We start from the raw sequence: 21,668 nt of genomic DNA, 5'->3' as shown, positions 1-21,668 counted from the left end.
GAATCTATAAATAAAAAGAACAAAAATAAAAGGAAAGAAGACGGGGCAAGTGGAAATGACTATCATGCAGGAACTGTTGAGTTTGGGAAGATGCTAAGTGGTCTCTTAACCTTTTACATGAAAAGTAATCTGAAGGGATATCACTACTTAATAGTTTAGAAAATGTGTGCAACAGGAGACTGAAGTTATAACAAAGCATTTCCTAACTGAAAGATTGTCAAGAAAAGGTACCGAACCAGTTAATTTCAAACACAGTTTGTACCACCTGACATCTAGAGGGCTCTTCTAGGATATACCTTTTATCATTCAAAGACCAAACTTCTTCCATCTTTTCTCTTTATCTGGAACTAGATGATAATCCAACCTTGAGAATGCCAGTTCTGATTAAGTCAATTTATAAACCATCAGACTCCTTTGTTTTATTCTTTTATCCGCTATTTTATTTTTGACCATTATTTCACTTCTGCCAGACCAAACTTCTTCCATCTTTTCTCTTTATCTGGAACTAGATGATAATCCAACCTTGAGAAAGCCAGTTCTGATTAAGTCAATTTATAAACCATCAGACTCCTTTGTTTTATTCTTTTATCCGCTATTTTATTTTTGACCATTATTTCACTTCTGCTAATTATACGGACCAACAAAGATGAGGAGGGTAAAGAAAATGCTAAGAATGGATTTTGGTTTTACTGTGGAACTGATCATTAAAAGGACTTTGCAGAATGGAGATAGTTGAAATTTTTGTCTAAAATGAGATTAGGGACCAACTCTGGATTTTAGTTGAGAATGAATCATATAGTTCACACCCAATTCTAATTTATAAATTCCACATCTAAACAAAAAAAATTCTAGTACCATTAAAAGTATCAATGTTAAGACCTTGATAAGTCACTTAAAGTATCTGGGCATTGTTTTCCCCAACTGTAAAATATCAGAGAGAAGGTGAAATCCTGCTGTTGGATCCATAATGGGTTCCAAAGAGCCAACATTCTAGGATTTTACCCAAAGAGGTACATTTTTTTAAAAGAAATCAGTGTGACACTATTTGCAGATATTATTGCCCCAAAAGAATCCATTAGAAGTCCACTAGAAATTAAGTGAGTTTAGCAAGGTCATAGGATACAAGGTGAATATACAAATGTCAACTATTTCTAAATGTTAGTAATAAACAATCAGAAATTGAAATTAAAAAAAAATACCATTTATAATAGCACCAAAAAACATCAAATACATTACAAGACTCAATATTGTTAAAGACATCAGTTCTCCCCCAACTATCCATAGGTTAAACTGCAGTCCCAATCAAAATCCCAATTGGGATTAATTTTGTAGAAATCAGTAACGTGATTCTAAAATTTATGTGAAAAAGCAAAAAAACTAAGAGACAAAACAGTTTTTAAAAAGAACAAAGTTGGATGACTCACACTACCTGATTTCAAGACTTCTTAGAAAGCTATAATAATCAAGACCATTTTGGTATTAGCAAGAGGACAGATGCATAGATTAACAGAATAGAACAGAGTCCAGAAATAGATCCACACATGTATGTTGAACTGATTTTCAACTAAGGTGCCAAGGCAATTAATGGAGAAATATAGTCTTTTCAAGAAATAGTGCTGGAACAATTAGACATTCACATAAAAAAAAAATTAACTTCGACCCATACACTGCACAAACAAAAATTACTTGAATGAAAGACTTCAATTAAAAATTTTTTTCTTGTGGCTGGCTGGTGCGCAGATCTGAATCCATGACTTTGGTGTTGCAAGGCTGCACTCTAACCAACTGAACTAACCAGCCAGCCTCTAAGTTTAAAAGTTAAATCTATAAAGTTTTTGATGATTACACAGGAGAAAATCTTTGTGAATTTGTATTAGGCAAAGATTTCTTAAGTAGGACACAAAAAAACATGATCCACAAAAGAAAAAAAATCAATAAATTAGACTTCATCAAAATGAAAAAATTGCTCTTTGAAGGATACTGCTAGGAGAATCAAAAACAAGCCACAGACTGGGTGAAAATATTATCTGATAAGGACTGGTATCCAGAATATAAGGGTACTTCAAACAGTTCATTGAAAGATTTATATTATCTTTTAATTCTATTTTTCCACAAACTTTTTGAAGTACCCTCATATATATTTTCTCCCAATAATCCAATTTAAAAATAAATAAATAAATAGGGCAAAACAGACACCCTCCGAAGAGATAGATACATACGTGGCAAACAAGTGCACAATAAGCTAGTCAACTCAAATTAACACCACAGGGAGATATTACTATACATATTACTATTAGAATAGACTTAATGGAGATGGGGGGGGGCAGCTGGCCAATACAGGGATCGAACCCTGGACTCTGGTGTTATCAGCACCATGCCCTAACCAACTGAGCTAACTGGCCAGCCTCCAGAAATTAAATAGACTAAAAAAAGACTTCTTAAAATGATATGAGTCAAGGGTTTGGATCCCCCTTAGCAACCAGGTGCCATAAAACTTTTAAAAAATTAAGAAAAAAATCCAAACCTGGCTGGCCAGTTAGTTCAGTTGGTTAGAGTGCAGTGTTATAACATCAAGGTCAAGGGTTCAGATCCCCTTACTGGCCAGCCGCCAAAAAAAAAAAACAAAAAAAACCCCACAAAAAAACATGATATGTGATATGAAAGTGCATGGTAACTTTAGTAAGTAATACCCAATGACATGCAATTGGATTTACAGAAACCTTACCAATTTACGGACAGTTTCCCTTAAAGCTTTCTCATCCTCAATCATAATGGCCATGTCTTTTTGAACAGTTGAAGCCACAACAACATCTAATACATCAGCCTTGGAAGCCATCTTGCAAATCATCTCATCATGGGAAAACACACAGTAACGGTGAAGCAAGCGATAATGCTCCACACACTGTCGGCCTAATGGTAGCTGTGCCAAAAGACATAAGGAGATAAATAACATCCATCTTTCTTCTTGCTATTTCCAAAAACTTCTGACCTGTATTACCAAATTACCAAATATCACACTATGGATCATTATACATATCATTTATCAACCCTAACACCAGACTCTAAGGAACCAGGAACCAGGTCTTATTTATCTTTGCATCCCAAAGTTCTGGCATATGAGGTAGCTTAACTAAAAAGTGGTTTTTAAAAAACTCAATGTATTAAACAAACAAAAAAACCCCAATGTATTAATGTATTAATGTCTACAGTGATATGAATCTAATTGGAAATATGAATTTACACATTTCCTGAAACAATTTTGCTGAACTGTTACGGTCAACTTACTAATACTCCAAAAACTATATAAGGGAAAATAAGTACAGAAATAGCTAGTACCAGAAAAGCACTGCAACAAAGTTATAATTCATTAGATTTAACACCACATATACTGAGTTCTTTTTAGGTAAATGAAAAGTGTCAATACTAATGTAAAAATTTGACTTTGGGACCGGCCCGGTGGCGCACTGGAGAGTGTGCCCCTTGGGAGCGCAGCGACGCTCCTGGGGTTCGGATCCCATGTGGAGACCTGTTCCCGCTCACTGGCTGAGCGCGGTGCGTTGCGATCCCGTTGCCGGTCCCCGGTACGGGCGCGACACCGAGGGTTGCGATCCCGTTACCGGTCAGTAAAAAAGACAAAAAGGAAAAAAAAAAAATTCAACTTTGCAACTAACCTTAAACGAATATGTCATTAAATTGTTGTGTTGTAGATAATTTAAGCTAGTGCTATACAAAATGTAGTCTTCAGACTAGAATTATTTATTACTAGATAGATGACAGTAAGGTACTGAGTTTTAGCCAGAATATAAATCAAGAGACTACTTTTTCATGAAGAAAATCTTGCTACAAGAGAAAAACATGTCAGATGAACTAAGAAATGTGCTTTTAGTTAATAAATGCTTGACTTACAATGTGGTACAAGTGCCTTATCTCATTCATTGTGAACTGTCAAACAATTTGTAGTGCTGACCAGTTGAGCAGTAATGGGTTGAAGCAACTATACACATGACAGTTCTTAAGACATTATATATCATTTCCACAGGAAAAGCAATAAATTTGAAAGGGTTCACTAAATCATAATTACGTACCCAATCAACAGTGCAGAAGTTAACAGCCTCAGCAAAATTAAAACCTTGGTTAAAACCACTGTGGTAGGCTCTTGGAAATGTAATCACAAACTCCCCAGCACACTGATTAGTTCGGTAAACCTAAAGAGACAGAAATTGGAGATTTTAAAAGTTCTTAGATTCTCATTAAAAACAATCTAACATAGACTATTAGATGATTCTCCAGAAAAGGCAGCTCTCTGCTAATTGAAAGAGAGTGAGGAAAAGACGAAAAAAATACTAATATAAGTAAGCCAGGAAAAAAATTACTACAGTAGACTATCACCTAGAGATACTAATTTCTGCCACAAGATGAAGCAGCACCCCAATCTGCCAGGGCTGATTAGTATCTGCACAAGAAACGTAGCTTATACTACAAAAATTTGGCCACATCTAGGATCAAGACATATTTTTCTAAATACAGCTAAGATCAAGAATATCCTTATATAATATTATCCTAAAATAGCATCTCCTACCACCAATTAAAGAAATACCATTCTATTTCAAGAATTTCATCACATACAGAGCTCCTCCTAATTTGGATCTCAAACTTAACCTTTATCATCCACCTCTCCTCCTACTACCATCCTCACCCAAAACACCCATATTGCTCTAGGCACACAAATCCTTATACTGAAATTATTATTATATAATAACATTAGACGCCTTTTCAAGTTTCTATTTATTTCTGCATCAGTGGTTTACCCTAGAACAACCACAACATCAACTGGGAACTTGGGAGATGCAAATTCTCAAGCCCCACCCAGATCAACAGAATCAGAAACTCTGGGGTTTTGACTCGGCCATCTGTGTGGTAATATGCCCTTACAAGCCCTTTAGAGTTCTGATACAGGCTAAAGTTTAAAGACTACACTACCCATCACAGGACCATGATCCCTTCTACCTGGACTACTTCCTCCCTCCCCCACTCTTTGCCAAACATATTCGGTAATTTATCAGAGCTCCAATTCCTACTTCATCTCATTTATGAGCCCTTTCTGATTCTCAGAGTTAAAAGATCAGTCTCCTAGTTGACACCACTGTCAAACCATACCACCCTTCCATTATCTATATAAAAATTATCTGTCTTTTCCCTTAAATTGTGAATCCCTAAATGTACAAGTTCATTCATCTATCTCTACATGGTTTACTAAATTATTAAAGAACCAGGGACAGGTCTCATTTAGGGCAAGTTATTCTTAACAAATTGGAAACACCAATCAACACGAGGAAAGAAAAAGATCAATGAGGAAAATACCAACAATGAGGAAATGTGGTATTTTGGTGCTTATTGGTCATTATTTTCTAAGCTATGATCCATGTATAATTTATGATCCCTCAAAGAAGTCTTTTCTGTCTGTCCCCATTAACCAGCCTGTGAACCCAAAAGTATAAAATTTAGGTCACAGCAAGATCAAGAACTCACTTTAACACTGTACATTTTATTTAGCTAACTTAGATGGACTATTAACCTTCATACAATGTGGCCTCCCCAAGCATCTTCAGAATATTTTCCAAAAGGAAGCCAGTATACAAATAAGTGTTACTTTGTATAGCATCCTCAGAGAAAATATCACCCATAGAACCTTTCAGTCTATACTAGTAACCCTGAAATCCAAGCTCAAGACCTGGAAATAGATTTTTACTTTAAATAAGCTTAATTGGGGATGGTGGTTTAACACAACTAAGATCTACTAAGCATGGCATCTTGGTTCATCATTCAAAATTAAGATCATGTAAATTCAATAAAATTATTCTTTACAGGAGGGACAGCATTTTCACAGTAATCTAATTTATACTGACAGATATTTATTTCTTAAAGTTTTTATTTTCTTGTTTGAAGGACGGAAGTTATAAACAAAAAATAGTTTATAAAGCATTAGTGGGGATGGCTGCACAACCTGTGAATATACTAAAACCAGTGAGACTTGTACACAGAAAAAAAAAGGAGAGAAAGCATTACATTTATTTGCAAAGCAAATCTGTTTAGCAATCCAGTTATTAGCTGCAACAAATTTGTTTTATGGTGTCTGAGGATCTAGTCCAATTGGGTTAATTCTATAGAGTACCAAACTGCACCAAACAGCTGTTTCCTGCTATCAAGTTATGCTACGGAAAATATATAACCAAATTGGCTTCATAAAAAAGTGAGTAACAGGGAAAATGAGAAGTGGTGAATTAAGTCTGAGCAGCAGGAGGATTAACCCAGAACATACAGGCACTTCATGACTCATCAGGGTATTGGGGTTCATGATAGTCACAAGCTGGTGGAGGAGATCTGGCTGGGACACAAAGAGCTCTGGAGCTAGTTTCTTCATTACATTTTCTAGCTGTTCAGCAGCATACCCTGGGACTCCATACCAGGTTTTTGGCTCACCCCTGGAAAGACATTATAAAAATAAATCAAGCTGCAACACCCACACAAACAAAATGGTTAACCAGTTCATATTTTTCAAACCCTGCTTTGTAAGACTAAGCTACAAAAGAATGTTCAAACCAAAGAAGTATCTGAAGTATAGAAATGTGATGTGAACATATGTAATGCATTTTTCCTCATCAAGTATAAAGTTTAAACATGAGACTTTTCTTTTGAGGTCCCTCTCACCCTCCCATTCTTATCTGACCCTTTAGAAAATGCAGATATCTAGAATTTCTAAGAATATAAGGTATCACATTAGCTACAGGATATGTATTTACCACAATTTCCTATAGCAAAAGTTGACAAATGCCAACCCTCCAACTTCCTTTTTGCTTGCCCATTCTGACGGATGAGGTTAAATCAAACTCTAGTGAGGCAATTAGCATTTCTAAAGAGCTCTTATTCTTCAACGCACTTTAAATTGTCAACCAATTAATCTGTAACATCCCTGTGAGGTATGGTAAATATAATCATTTTACAGCTGGAAGCAATTGCCTAGGAAAGCAGAACTGATGCTATACATATATATGTCAACTCCCTCTTTCTTGTGGTACATCTTCAAATTCCTTGTGTGGGGGTTTGAGTGAGTTACAGATCTTCAAATACTTTTGTACGTGGAAGCAAGAGAATTAGAAGAGAAAAAAACAGATGTCAAGACATGGCTTTGATTGAACAGTTTAAATAGTAAAGTCCAAACATCTGCTTGTGCATCCCCCGACACACATGAGGATGAGGCCCACTATACTATGTATAGTGATGCCAGAATTCAGCACAGCAAAAGAGAAGCTGGTAGTCACAGGGACCTGGAGGACCTTATGGTACCTACACTTCACCCCTCTCCCAAAGGGGTACCTGGACTACCACTGCCACTGAATGGGATTTTTCATAGTAAAAGCAAAGTTCAGCACTTTTTAACCTTTCTATGAGTATAGGCTTCTTTACTTCACACAAAAAACCATCTACCCTCTCCCCAGAGATGTGTGATACTCACAAAATAGTGTGTATGCAATTTTAGAGGATTCATGGACTGTCTAGGAATCTTTAAGAATCACTGTCATAACCTATTACCATGCCTGTTCTAACAGTAGTGGTAAAACTTAAGGAGAAAAGAATAGTAATGAGCTACTCTTGAGACACAGTTAAGACACATCTGAGATGAAAAGGAAAGTTTTCCTACCAGTCTGCGTACTACTCATAGGTTCTATTTGGAACTTCTCACCAGTGCAGGTAGTTAATTGAATAGCTCCAGTGGTCTTCAATATGCCAACAGAATGAAGAAAAGCACATTCCCACATACAACCAAGGAAGTTTCATGCCACATATATCCGCAGTAATGTGAGCAAGGACAGACTGTTCCATCACTGGCATATTGTTCAAATTCCAGCCACTATCCAGATATTCCTGAAAATAAGAGAATAATTAAAAAAAATTTTTTTTTAAAATAAACTTCATTCTAGGAAACACACACTTGGGGAAGAGTAAAAAGACATCACACCTCACCTGCCCCACCCAGGAGAATCCTGGGGGGTCCAGGGCTGCTCCTCCCAGCCAGGGTGTAGCAAGCGGTGGGCTCCTGCTAGACGGGAGACTGAGTTTGGAGCCTTGCCCCTCCCCTCCTCCCCATCTGCCCTCACCTGGAGAAGTCAACAGCCTGGCCAGGCCCTGCCCTAGGCGAAGCTCCCAGTGGCCAGCTCTCTAACCCCAGGAGCCGCAGTCCAAGTTCCAGTCCTTGCCCTCCCAAGCCTCTTCAGACCCGCCTGAGAGGCCTGCCCCACTCTCCGAGACCCGTCCTGCGTGCAACAACCTATTCCTGCACTTTTGGTGTGGGTGCTGTCATCAGTCTCCACCATACCAAGCCTCGGTGGGGATCCACCTGCTTCTGCAGGGACCATTACCAACTGGCCTGTTGTCACAGTCCCCTCCACAGACCCCTGGGGGTGGTCTCCCTGCTGCCCTGCAGCCCTACCCTGGGTCTATCTTCTCTGCCACTGGCTGGCTCACCTGCTCTGCCCAGCTTGTGCCCTGAGCTGTGCTGCTTTGTGCTGTACTGTGTTGTACTGGCCTAAACCAGCAGTTTCAATAATTAATTGGCATTTAGGGTCGGGATCATGGGATCTGGCCCTCCCTGAAGTGGACCTGGTTTGTCTCAGTCTGGACTTCATTGTCTCAAATGAAGCTGTGAGTGATGTCAGGCTCAGGGCCGTGAGGCGTGGGGCCCCACTGGCAGTGCCTTTGGCATTTAGGGTCGGGATCATGGGATCTGGCCCTCCCTGAAGTGGACCTGGTTTGTCTCAATCTGGACTTCATTGTCTCAAATGAAGCTGTGAGTGATGTCAGGCTCAGGGCCGTGAGGCGTGGGGCCCCACTGGCAGTGCCCCTTCACCATCTGCAAGGCCCGTCAGTGGTCACTCACAAATAAGCAGTCTTCAGAGGGGAAACAAGAGACCTCTCCCCGCACCGAGCTGGACTATGAGCCCTTCGGAGTCCCGGAGTGAACCCAGGGGACAGGATCTGCCCATGTGCACCACCACCACCACCCCCGGGTGCAGCAGACCCCAGGCTAGTTTCCCAGGAGCAACGGCCTGGCCCCGGTTCTCTGTCCCTTGCAGCACGCCTGCACCACATGCCACCGCTGCCTCAGCCTCCTCAGCACTCTATAGGCCTGCACAGCCCGCTTTTGCTCCTTCCCCTGCTCTCGGGCCAGCGAGGTGGTAATAGGCTGGGACACACCAACATGGCTCAAAAGTGTTCTCAGCATGAGTGATTTCTTGGCAGGCTGGTTCCTCCTTATGCTCCTCCTGCGCTGCCCGCCGCCACCGCCGCCGCCGCCACCCCGGACCCTGGGCCCGTCGTCCCCATCCCTTTGGGTGCCGCCGCTCCACGCCCAGCCCCTGCCATCTCCAGCCCCGCGCTCCCGATGAAGCCACTTCCACCCTCCGCCCAAGAGGATAAATATTTAGCTATATCATGCTAGAACTCCGTTTCAAAAGGCTGGCTGAAAATATTCTCCTTAAAAATAAAGGGAGGTGGGGCATGTGCGGGTGTGGCTGTGAGAAGGTGGAGGGGCCGCTATGCTGACTTCCAGGATGCCGGTAGATTCGTTTTGCACAGTTTTGAGCTTTATATAACCATTTATATACAGTATATACTCTTGTAACTTCCCTTTTTTTTTTTTGGATAGCAAGGAGCATAAACCATCAATCCACTTATACAAAGTTCAAACATAGGCAAAATAATCTATGGTGTTACAAGTCAGAATAGTGGTTCTCCTGAGGAGGTAGTTGTTCTAAAAGAGGAAAAACAGTGAAGGAGAGAGGGCACAAGGGGGGCTTGGAATGTTCTATTTCTTATTCTAGTGCTGGTTACATGGGCGTGCTCGGTTTGTAAAAATTCATCAGGCTTATGAACCATTATGCTCCTTTGTTTTGTTTTACTCTTTTATCTTATATTTTAACCTTTTGACCATTATTTCACTTACACCAATTATATGAACCAAAGACGAGAGTAAGGAAAAGACTAATGAATGGATTTTGATTTTAATCTGGAATTGATCATTAAAAAGGACTTTGTGTGATGGACACAGTTGAAATTTTTGTTTAAAATAATATTTAAGGACCAACTCTATGGGTTTTAGTTGAAAATGAATCATACAGTTCACACCCAATTTTAATGTGTAAGTTCCCCAACTTAAAAAAAAAAAAAAAATCTAGTTCTCAAAGTTCCAAAAATAAGGTACCATTACGTGGATACTTCAAAATTCATGGAAAAACAGAATTAAAAGACAACACAAGGGCCGGCCCGGTGGCGCACTCAGTACAGTGCGGCACTTGGGAGCGCGGTGGCACTCCCGCCGAGGGTTCGGATCCCATATAGAGACCGGTCTGCTCACTGGTTGAGCGCAGTGAGGGCACGACACCGAGGGTTGCGATCCCGTTACCGGTCACGAAAAAAGACAAAAAAAGAAAAAAAAAAAAAAAAAAAGACAACACAAATCTTTCCATGAACTTTTTGAATATCCCTTGTACTCATATGATTAATTATGTACTTTTTTGAGTATATAGTAGATTTCAGGTTAAAAACCTCTCTTCCAACCAGGATAGGCATAGAAGTATTTCAAGGAGTTTGCTAGTGTGGAAAATAATACATTCACAAACATTAGAGTTCAAAGATAAATAGGTCTGGTCCTAATCCCTCAGGTTTTCTTCAGAAGGAGAAACCAAGGTTCTAGAACCTGAAGGCAAAGGGTAGTAAATTAATTTTCCCATATGACCACAATGTACTGACACGGGACTAGAATTTTTCTGTAGCCTCTTTCTACTTTTCTTGAAATCATTAAAAATTTGGTAATTAAGGATTTTCTGAAAGTAATCATAAATTACCTCAAGTCAATCAAGCAGAATTTCAACAAATAATTCAATTTCCAAGTCATTTACATGGGCTTTTATTTTTTACTTAAGGCTGCTATTAATCCAGTCTGATGCACTTTAGATCAAGGATATGCTGAAATATATCTTTAAATGCAGAGCTCCCCCTCAAACTAAAAGTGTCTTAAAGCTTGGGCCTACCTCATCCTCAGGTGAAAGTTTGATTTTTCCATCTCGGACAGGAAAGCCACTGCCAAATTCCTTTGAGGCAATATCAGCTCCATATTCCACTGTGACATCCTCTTCAATGGTGCTCACCAGTCGCCAAAATTCTTTTTCAACCAGCTCTGTGGGAACCATCTGGAAATATGAGGAGGAAGGGGAAAAAATGAGTTTTCTTAGACATTCATGAACTGTGACCAATTGGACTAGATAAGCTAAGTGATGGTAATCACAGAATAGCATCCTAAGAAAAAATTGTGTCAATAATGTTCCATAATTGATCCCAGGCAATTTAGGCAACAACTGTATTTTCTAAAAGGAATTTTGTAACTAAGAAGTGTAAGAACTGATTAAGAATTCATGTACCTCTATCACCAACCTGAGCACAACTGTAAAAGTCAAGGAAAGCAAAATGCTTTTTTTTTTTTTTTTTTGTCTTTTTCCGTGTCCGGCAACAGTTCGCAACCCTCAGTGTCGCCCCCGTACCGGACCGGGACCGGCAACGGGATCGCAACCCTCGGTGTTGCCCCCGTGCCTCGCTCAGCCAGTGAGCGGGAACCGGTCTGTATGTGGGATCCGAACCCTCGACGGGAGCGCCGCCGCGCTTCCCAAGCGGCGCACTAGCACAGTGCGCCACCGGGCCGGCCCCAAAATGCTTTTTTTACAAACTGGAGCTGTTTCCCTGTTTTGAGTACACAACTTGGTTGACAACTGTATAGTGTTTAACCTGAACAAAAAAATGCAGAGACAAATATCTCCAAATATGTTGAATGTATTTGGGAACCAGAAAAGATTATAACCCAGGATGTACTACTGCAAGCCACAGGTGCATCCAGTGAAGGAAGAGTAACAAGCTGGCCAGTTAGCTCAATTGGTTAGAGCACAGTGTTAGAACATCAAGGCCAAGGGTTCAGATCCCAGTACTGGGGGAAAAAAAGAAAAAGTAAGAGAAAGCTTTCATTGACAAAAGGGAGAAGTTCATGTAAGATGCTTGAAAACAGAGTTCATTGGTCTGGAGGCTTCAAGCCAGAGACGTCAGCTCGCTGGGAGATGGCATTACTGGGGACTTCCATTTTATCTGAATTGCTATAATCCTAAAGAATGTCTAATAATAGACCTTGTCATAGAAATGTGTGTATACGTGTGAAATGTGCAAACCATGCAAAGCGGGAGACTGTGTGGAGGAGGTGAAGGAATTTTTTGTGGGGTTTTTAGAAAGTCCTTGGAAATAGTTATCTCGGACATGCAAGCATGGGAACCCCCCACCCGCCGCACACTTTGTGCCTTCCTGGGTCCTATTTTGCCTTGGTCTGACAAGAGTGACTTCACTGTGGTATTTGTAACTGTCACCATAGCAATAATGATTAGCTGTGTTTGAATGGTGCTTTATACTTTGAGATGTTTTCAAACACATCACAGGTTGATTATCCCTTATCCAAAATGCTTGGGACCAGAAGAATTTCATATTTCGGAACATTCTGCATATACACAATGAGTTCTCTTGGGGATAGGACCCAGATTTAAACATGAAATTCATTTATGTTTTATATATACCTTGTACACAGCCTGCACATAATTTTATACAATATTTTCAATAATTTTCTGCATAAAACATAACCCATCACATGAGGTCAGATATACAATTTTCCACTTGTGGCATCATGTTGGCACTTAAAAAGTTTAGAATTTTGGAGCATTTTGGATTTCCAAATTAGAGATGCTCAACCTGTACCTGAGTTCATCCTTTCTTTTCACTAGACCTGGCTGAAAGTAATGTAGGCAACCATGATGGATGTAGGGTGTAGGATATGAACAAAAAGAGCAATCACTTTGCAAGAGCATGCCCTACAATAGTCATCAGACTTTGTGTGAAGGATCTGTTGTTAATCTGGCGTGAGTCCAGAGGCAGATAACCTAAATGTTTATCCCTCAATGTCTTCATCTTTTAAGTACAATAAAAAGCCAACCACAGATAGAAGAGGTCATATGCAAGTCACCAGAACTGGTGAAGCAAACATATGGGGAAATATTATAATTCGTGAGCAGTCAAAAGAACTAAAAATTCAAAAGTAACAGCTAGTGTTAGTGAAGTTAGAGAAAAACAGGTTCAGTCATATACTGCTGAGGTCCTATAAACTGATACAGCTATTGGGATGAGGTGGGAGGAGGATAAACACTCTCATCTGTCTTCAGTCAGAAAATAACCCAACTAACCTACATGCATGAAGTGTTTGCTACAGCACTTTGTTAGTAGTGAGAAAAACCATGGCTTCATATCCAGAATTACAGTAGGAAAGCATTTAATTCTGGTATACTCATTTGATGGAATATTAAATGCTGAATGAAACATGTCTATGCTTTCAAGTGAATAAGGAAGAATTAAAAATGGTCTCACCCTGAAGTTTACAATAATATATTGTTTGACACATAGTGGTAAAATTTTGTGAATTTTTTTTTTTTTTTTTTTTTTTTTTTTTTTTTTTTTTTTTTTTTTTTTTTTTTTTTTTAATTACATTTGTTGTTGGGCTGAAAGAATTGGTGATTTTCTTTATTGGTATTCTGTTACTGTTGCTGTACAATTTATGTGAAAGGGGTATCTTTAAAGATATTCTTAAATGAAAAATTTGAGCTAATTTTAAAGTGTGGTAGAATTTTAATACCACTAAACAAATAAATTAAAGGTTTCATTCTGCATGATAAAGACTAAGAGAGTGAGGCCTCAACTCAAATCTGTCTCAGGTACACTTTTCTCCAAACATAATTAAAATCCTAAATTAAAGCAGTATATGTGTACATACATGGACTGGCATGTTGAAGTAATCAGATTTGAACGCATCTGCCATTTCCCCAAAAGTACGAAGTGTATAGTCCCTGGCTGCTTGTTCAAAGCCAAATGCTTCTTGTGGCTTACTACATTCCTGCAAATAAAAAAAGGAAATTGATGTTCCAAGTGACACTTGAAAACGCCAAGTATATCTGGCCAATCATCAAACTGGAAGATAAAAAACAAGGTATTAACTTATTTTTTGGCTTTTTTTTTTTTCCCCCTTTTAGTCTTTTTTCGTGACCGGCAATGGATCGCAACCCTCAGTGTCGCGCCCGTACCAGAACGAGACCGGCAACGGGATCGCAACCCTCGGTGTTGCGCCCGCACCTCGCTCAGCCAGTGAGCCGCCAGTCTGTATGTGGGATCCGAACTCTCGGCGGGAGCGCCGCCGTGCTCCCAAGCGGCACACTGTAGCAGTGCGCCACTGGGCCGGCCCTATTTTTTGGCTTTTATGCTAGGTCTACATTAGAAAAATCAACCTGCCTGAAGAATGGGGTTGTTCTAATAAGCAAATGAAATGCCTAGTTTAACAACAACAACTTGGAGTAATTAACGTAATTTATAAAGTTGCAAACTAAAAATTTGACTTCCTTCAGGATCAAATAATGTTTTCAATACTGAAAATGAGAAAAATAATGTCTCCCTAAGAGTTAAAAGTATAAAATCAATACATAATAGATCAAAATAGAGATAAATCACTTTATGGAAACAGAATGTCTCTCAGGCCAGCAATATTTGATTATAGCCTTATAATGCCATCAAAAACAAAAACACTGAGAGTAACAAGTGAAGCCACCCTAAACTTGGTGAGCCAATGGATTTGAATATTCCAGACCCACTAATAAGGTCATCCCTATTATGAGGTATTAGATATTTAATTCATCTAACACCCATGGCCCCCTGCCCTCTCCTATGCCTAGTAACCTCCCCTTGATGGGAACACCCTTATGTTGTAACATGACTATACGGAAATGCACTAAAACCTTTATATCTAAGCTGTACAATATAAAGCTCCTTACTATAAAAAAAAAAAAAGCCCCTTACTATTATACTCTCGCCCTAACCCAAATAGACCAACTGATTGCTTCATAATACAAAATAATCTTCATAAAGGTGGACAGCAAATCCTTTTTAGATTTTACCAGTCATACCATGCACTGTTAAAAACATCGGTAATCACAGTGCTACATAAAAATGTCTATGTTTATAAATGAAAAGGGCAGATTACTAAAATTACTTATGTACTGTAATTCCATTTGTTTAAAATAGAAAAAAGCCTGGATGAATATACACCTAGGTAATTAACAGTGGTTATCTATGCATTGTGAAATCATATCTCCATTTTTTAAATAGTTCAGAGTTTAAGAATTCTTGCAAAGAATGTGTAATACATTTTACAATGAAATTTAATAAAAAAATTTTTTAAACTGTAGTTATTGAATTTTTTTTTCTGCCTCTTAACTACCTGCATTACTCTGTGGAACTCATTTCTATTAATAGGACCTCTTTCCTATTCAGGTCCTGCCCAGTTTTCTTCATGGGCATCATTATCTATTGTCAAATCTAAAACGCAAAGTTGAAGAAAAATGCTCTCAAGAAAATTTTCTAATGCCACCTCTGCCATTAATTCTTACCTGAGCCAAACACTTAGGACACCTCCAGTCTCCCTTGGGAACATCATGAAGAGGTGGGATCAAGCAAAAGGTATGGTAACTGTCATCACAGCCATCACACAAAAGAAGCCGGTCCTCATCATTGCCACTGCCACATAAGAGGCAGACATACAGGTCCACCTGCAGCAATGAAAATGAGTACAGAACAAAGGAACATGAGCCATTATTTGATTTTGTGAAACTGGAAGAATGAAATGGATCTGATGCATACAGTCTCTCCACCCTGCTTTAAATGCTTCAACCTGTATAAGGGATATTTTAAATAAAAATGCTTCACTTTCTATAAGGAACGTTCCACAATACCTTATGCACCCCCAATTCTAAAACGTAACCTCCTAGCTTTCTCAATTGTTGTGTTTCAATTAAAGTTTGTTATTTAAAAATCTAGTTTTCTTTTTTTTTTTTCCCTTTTGTCTTTTTTCGTGTCGGGCAACGGATCACAACCCTCAGTGTCGCACCCATACCAGACTGGGACCAGCAACGGGATCGCAACCCTCGGTGCTGCGCCCGCACCTCGCTCAGCCAGTGAGCAGGAACCAGTCTGTATGTGGGATCCGAACCCTCGGCGGGAGCGCCACTGCACTCCCAAGCGGCGCACTATAGCAGTACGCCACCGGGCCGGCCTAAAAATCTAGTTTTCAGTAGTTCAAAGATAATCTAGAAGAATAAAATGTTAGGTTATAAATTACCAGTCTAACCAAAAGTAGAATTTATGAAGGAAAAATTCAATTTTGTTATATTTAAAAGTAAAGAAAATGTTAAAGTTAATTAACCACATGAAACTACCACTTAAATTCTAATTAAAGGGTCATGGTTAAGATCCCCAAATACTCAGTGATACAGCTTGGTTTGTTACCTATTATGGGCTGAATTGTACTTCCCCAAAATTGATATGTTGAAGTCCTAATCCTCAGTACCTCAGAGTGTGACTGTATTTGGAGATGGGATCTTTAAAGAGGTAATTAAAGTAAAATGAGGTCATTAGGGTAGGCTCTAATTCAATATAACTTACAACAAGAGGACATTAGGACAGACATGTACAGAGTCCAAAAGACCATGTGAAGAACAGGGAGATGACACCCATCTACAACCAAGAAGAAAGGGTTCAGAAGAAATCAACCCTGCCAACAGCCTACAGAACTGTGAAAACATTTTTTCTGTTGTTTAAACCACCCAGTCTATGGTACTTTCTTATGGCAGCCCTAGCAAACTAATGTAATATCCAATAATAGAAAACGGAGAATTCAACTAAACAGGGAGCCTCACCTTTTCAGTCTATTTATTGTAGCAAATAAAAACCTGGGCAAATAAAAAACTGTCAGAACAGTTTTTTGATTGTACTGGGGGGTTTGGGGGAGGTGCTATTTATGGAGAGAACATTAAATTGGAGTAATTTCTAATTTCAAGATAAAAACAGGGCCGAGCCCGTGGCGCGCTCGGGAGAGTGCAGCGCTGGGAGCGCAGCAGCGTTCCCGCTGCAGGTTTGGATCCTATATAGGAATGGCTGGTGCGGCAGGTCTCAAAAAAAAAAAAAAGATAAAAACAAAAAAAAAGCACTGTTGTCAGATTCTCAGAAAAAGGCAGGGAAGAAAAGCAACCAGATTCTCTCCAATGCTTTTAAAGCTTTATTTTTTTTAAAAAAGTTCTCAACAGAATAAACTGTTCCCTAGCTCTCCTACTCTGCCATGTCCTCACCACCTAACCCCTTCCTTCCTTTTCCTTCCTTTTTCATTCCTTCTTTCCTCTTCCTTCCTCCCTTCTTTTCACTTTTTCCTTCCATTTCCTTCCTTCCCATTGCTAGCTGAAAAGCTGGAAAAAACCAACTTGACTTTTGGTCTAGTCTTTAGCTCATTTGGGGGTGAACCAGTGATTTATGAACAATTCTGTGTATGATCTAGCTCATTATTCAGTGCTAAACTGAAGGTAATCCAGTGATTTATGAACAATTCTGTGTATGATCTAGCTCATTTGGGGGTGAACCAGTGATTTATGAACAATTCTGTGTATGATCTAGCTCATTATTCAGTGCTAAACTGAAGGTAATCCAGTGATTTATGAACAATTCTGTGTATGATCTAGCTCATTATTCAGTGCTAAACTGAAGGTAATCCAGAAAAATGGCCATCAATGCCCCGCAATGCCATTTTCATAATGCCATTGCGTATTCTCATTTATAAACTGATACTATAAACTGGCTTGAAAAGATCTTTTCATTGTCAGACACTAAATCAACCAATCCTAAGTAAGGCACAAAAGTATAAACTTGGAGGTAAAGAGGTTTAAAGAAAGGAAGTGAAGAAGAAAAAGAGGAAATAGGAAAGAGATAGGGAGAAAGGGAGATGTCAACTCACAGCATTGGTGGTTTTTTTAGATCGACTCTTGGGCTTTTCCTTCTCACTTTCTACAATATAATCTTTCTTCTCAATGGGTTCATGCCTGATGTTACTCTTCATTTCTTTCTCTGATGGAGGCAATCCAAAGTTAGCTCTTTTTGTACTGTCCTTTTCTCTGCTTCTCCCTCACCTCATCATCTCCCTCCCAAAGCACACACTGTACACAAACATAATTTAATGTTTGTTTTCCTTTTAGTAGCAGTAGCACCCAGCATTACTATATTCAAGGGCTCAACGCTAGTTACATTACAATAAAATGCAAACTTTCATACCATTTAAACTTCAGGATGTGGATACCTCTAGAGATGCTGCTTATGTTTGTATGCTTTCAAAATAGTAGATAAGGCATAGCTTTCTTAAGACCAAGACATAAGAAATACTTGTATTGATAAAAGCAAGTTCCTCTCAATCATGACTAAAAGAATGACAATTCACCAACTGCACCTTATCATGTGCTAGGCATTGTGTTAAATGTGTTCCATAAATTATTTGATTACAACAAATCAATTTCAAAAATAAGAAAACTCTTGGGTGGGAGGGGGGGAGAGGGAGGAGGGAGGGAGGTTTCGGTGATGGGTCATAATAATCAACCACATTGTATACTGACAAAATTTAAAAAATAAAAAAATAAGAAAACTGAAGTTAAATGAAGTCAAGAAATATCTCCAAGGTCATACAACTAGTTAGTGGTTGACATGAAACTCAGATTCATAGCTGTACTACCTTCCGCTACATCCTGCTGCCTTTCCACTTAACTTACTAATAGCTAAGAAGAACCAATTTTAGTAACCTCTTCACTTGTATGTGCCTCCTGTAAAATATAGGATTTTTCTTAAGAGAATCCCAAATCTGTCAGTGACTTACACCAAGTGAAAGCCCAGCAAGCAATTATTAACTAAAATTCAGATTTAGAAATCATGTCTGTCTGCCTTGTCTGAAATCTACTAGATATTCAATCAAAGGCACCTATGCTTGTCACAAATCACTTCCTCTCAATGAATGTAGTGAGCCAAATTTCAAAGTAGCAATTAACTACAGTTGAGAAACTCACCCACATATCTGTTTCTCTCTCCCACTGGTCAGAACAAGGACAATGATATATTAAGATTTTATTTCTCAAAGCCCAACCCAGTGATTAGCAACATTTATTAAGATGTTTACTTCATTAACAAATAAATGTTTTTAGTTAGTTACTTTTTGTTTCCTACTCATGGATAAACTTTCTTACCATTTTCACATTTTGGAGTTGGACAGCCCATTCGCCGTCTCAGATTATGAGTTCTGGCTTCTGTTGTCTCTTCTGGTTCTATTTTAATATTCATGGCCTAAAAAAATTGTCATATACATGAATTTCCTTTAAAAAAATAAATCTTCCTTAGAAATCTAATTGAAATTTCAAGGTCACTATAATTTTATAAACTGTCTTTACTAATAGGGTAATTCAAAATGTACTTCTCAGGTAGATTAATGGATATAAAACAATGCTATCTACCTTAAGTGAATCATTGTATATAGTATATACATGTATTGAAACAACACACTGTACCCCACAAATATATACAGATAAACGTTAAATAACAAAACAAAATCTACTTCTCTCTTCCCTTAGAGGAAAGATCTCACCTTTGAAACTACTACTATTTAAAGCACGGATGAGGAATCTTAGAAGTTACAAGACTGTTCTCCACTATGAAAGGATCAGGAGGAACAAATTATGAGAAGTGTTATTACCCAAATTGGGAACAACTCTTTTTTTCTTCCTAGAAGATTCTTGGTTCACATCTAGTCACCTTATGCTTTATTAAATCATCACTAAGCCAACTCTAAGGAGATATATAAATATCATAATTCATTAGCTGCTAAGAGTTTACTGATCTCTTTGAAGACCTGCTAGTATCTATGGAAAAATCCAGCTTCGACAGTAATTTTCTATAAATTCTTTTAATTAACCATTATTATAAACTTCACTTCTAACATCACTAAACTATTGAAGACTCTGTCTTCATTGAGGGTATAGAAGCCAGTCTCAGTTACTGTTGTTTCTTGAAGTGCTGATACTTAACAGTAAAGCAAATAAAACCATTTTTGGAGTCTGTAACACTGGAGTATTTTTGGAACTATAATTCATCACTTTGCCCATTTTCATTCATACATATTGAGGATGTCCACTACTAACAATTTCTCTCATGGGTGATATCATTACCATTAGATGTTGTCAAGGCAGACTTAGGCATCGATAGCAATAGGGCATGTCTTACATATACATTTAAAGACCAAGAATATGCTCAAAAACGAACTGATTCCTAGATTAATGAACTTTAAACATGCTTATAAGCTTCAAATAACCATACTTTCCTATTCTGGGCAATCTCCGTAATTCAGAAAAATGAATTCATTCCCTAAATTTTTTCATATCTCCAATTTACCAAAGAGAAAAGTAATTCTCTTATTTATCCATTTCTTCAGAAAGCAAAATGGCTGATTTTTTTCATCTTTGCCAATAATTATTAAACAGCCAGATGCAGATGCATGATTAATGCAATATGAATGAGGCTTTCCAGCTCTAAACTGTTCTCTTTATAATATCCCTGAGTCCCAAAACTCACATACCCATCAAGCTAGGCAGTAATCCCAAACAATGACCCCTCTGTATGGGAACGAGATAACTGAGAACACACTCCTCCTCCCTTTCCCAGGGGAAACCTCATAGAGCAGAAAAATCTTAAAGAATCCTTCTTATCAGTCTTTCACTCCTTCTGATTTTCCCTTATGTGTCACTTTTATTTCATCTTATTTATTCAATGCCCCCTCATGCTGCCTAATTCTGCTCTGTCTTGTCATTACTTTTGCCACTGATTCCATACTCCTTTGCAGGAAGTCTGAGAAAAATGGCTTTCACTGTCTTCACACCTCTCTGTTAAACAAAAACTTCCCATTAACACCAACGTCCAAGGTTTGATCTTTGTACCAGCCAGCCACCCCCCAAAAAAAACCTCACAAAAACTCCCCATCTTCACATCTCCTCACCTTAATCTCTGATAAATGTCACCTAACTTCGTGAGAGTAACGGACAATCCAATTAGGAATACAAGAACATCAATTCTTCCCAAGGCTTTGACAAATAACAATTAAGCAGCTGTCTGTCCAGGCAACATAAACCTAGAAAAGGTTTCTTCTATTCTTACCCATTTGATGGTACACAATTCCTCCAAGTATAAAAGCTGGAATACACACACCACCCTTTTGTGAGATTAATAACATTCAAAGCTATGAAGAGCATACAGCTGAGAGAAATTCAGTGTCAGACAGCCATTAGTACTAGGACTTCAGAGTTCTTTCTAATCAACCTCATGAGGCTCTCACCTCTGCTCTCATGCGTTTTGCTCGTCGGGCTGGGGGGCACGTTTCCAAGGGCTGAACAGACTGCCTCTGCGGAATATCATGGGGTTTGTACTCCTTGTCTTTTGTGTCTGTGGTTAGGTTCGGCTTCTGCAGACACTAGAAATAAAACACAATTGTAGTCATGAATGGTCCTTTTTTAATCTTAAGAGTTTCATTGGATTTTTGCAAGACACATTTTATATTTATGGAGATAACATAACAGATCTGCAATTTTTTTTTTTTTTTTTTGTTTTTTTTCTTTTTCCGTGTCCAGCAATGGATCGCA

General features: G+C 38.6%; 1 protein-coding gene across 1 annotated transcript in view; it reads right to left on the bottom strand.

Moving 5' to 3' along the window:
* Positions 1 to 21,668, bottom strand: part of KDM5B (lysine (K)-specific demethylase 5B) — an 82,572-nt gene that overhangs the window by 22,081 nt on the left and 38,823 nt on the right. Inside the window, exons 5-14 of the mRNA XM_008583771.1 lie at positions 21,365 to 21,499; positions 19,230 to 19,326; positions 17,960 to 18,069; positions 15,570 to 15,728; positions 13,907 to 14,026; positions 11,088 to 11,246; positions 7,742 to 7,923; positions 6,320 to 6,482; positions 4,086 to 4,205; positions 2,726 to 2,920 (exon numbers count right to left, since the gene is read on the bottom strand). Of these exons, the coding sequence (XP_008581993.1) occupies positions 2,726 to 2,920; positions 4,086 to 4,205; positions 6,320 to 6,482; positions 7,742 to 7,923; positions 11,088 to 11,246; positions 13,907 to 14,026; positions 15,570 to 15,728; positions 17,960 to 18,069; positions 19,230 to 19,326; positions 21,365 to 21,499 (1,440 nt within the window). The remainder of the gene's footprint in view (positions 1 to 2,725; positions 2,921 to 4,085; positions 4,206 to 6,319; positions 6,483 to 7,741; positions 7,924 to 11,087; positions 11,247 to 13,906; positions 14,027 to 15,569; positions 15,729 to 17,959; positions 18,070 to 19,229; positions 19,327 to 21,364; positions 21,500 to 21,668) is intronic.

This window comes from Galeopterus variegatus, unplaced genomic scaffold (assembly GCF_000696425.1).
Source record: "Galeopterus variegatus unplaced genomic scaffold, G_variegatus-3.0.2 Scaffold3033, whole genome shotgun sequence".
Classification (NCBI taxonomy): domain Eukaryota; kingdom Metazoa; phylum Chordata; class Mammalia; order Dermoptera; family Cynocephalidae; genus Galeopterus; species Galeopterus variegatus.
The sequence above is the reverse complement of the archived record's forward strand: the minus strand, read 5'-3'. Positions and strand labels throughout refer to the sequence as shown.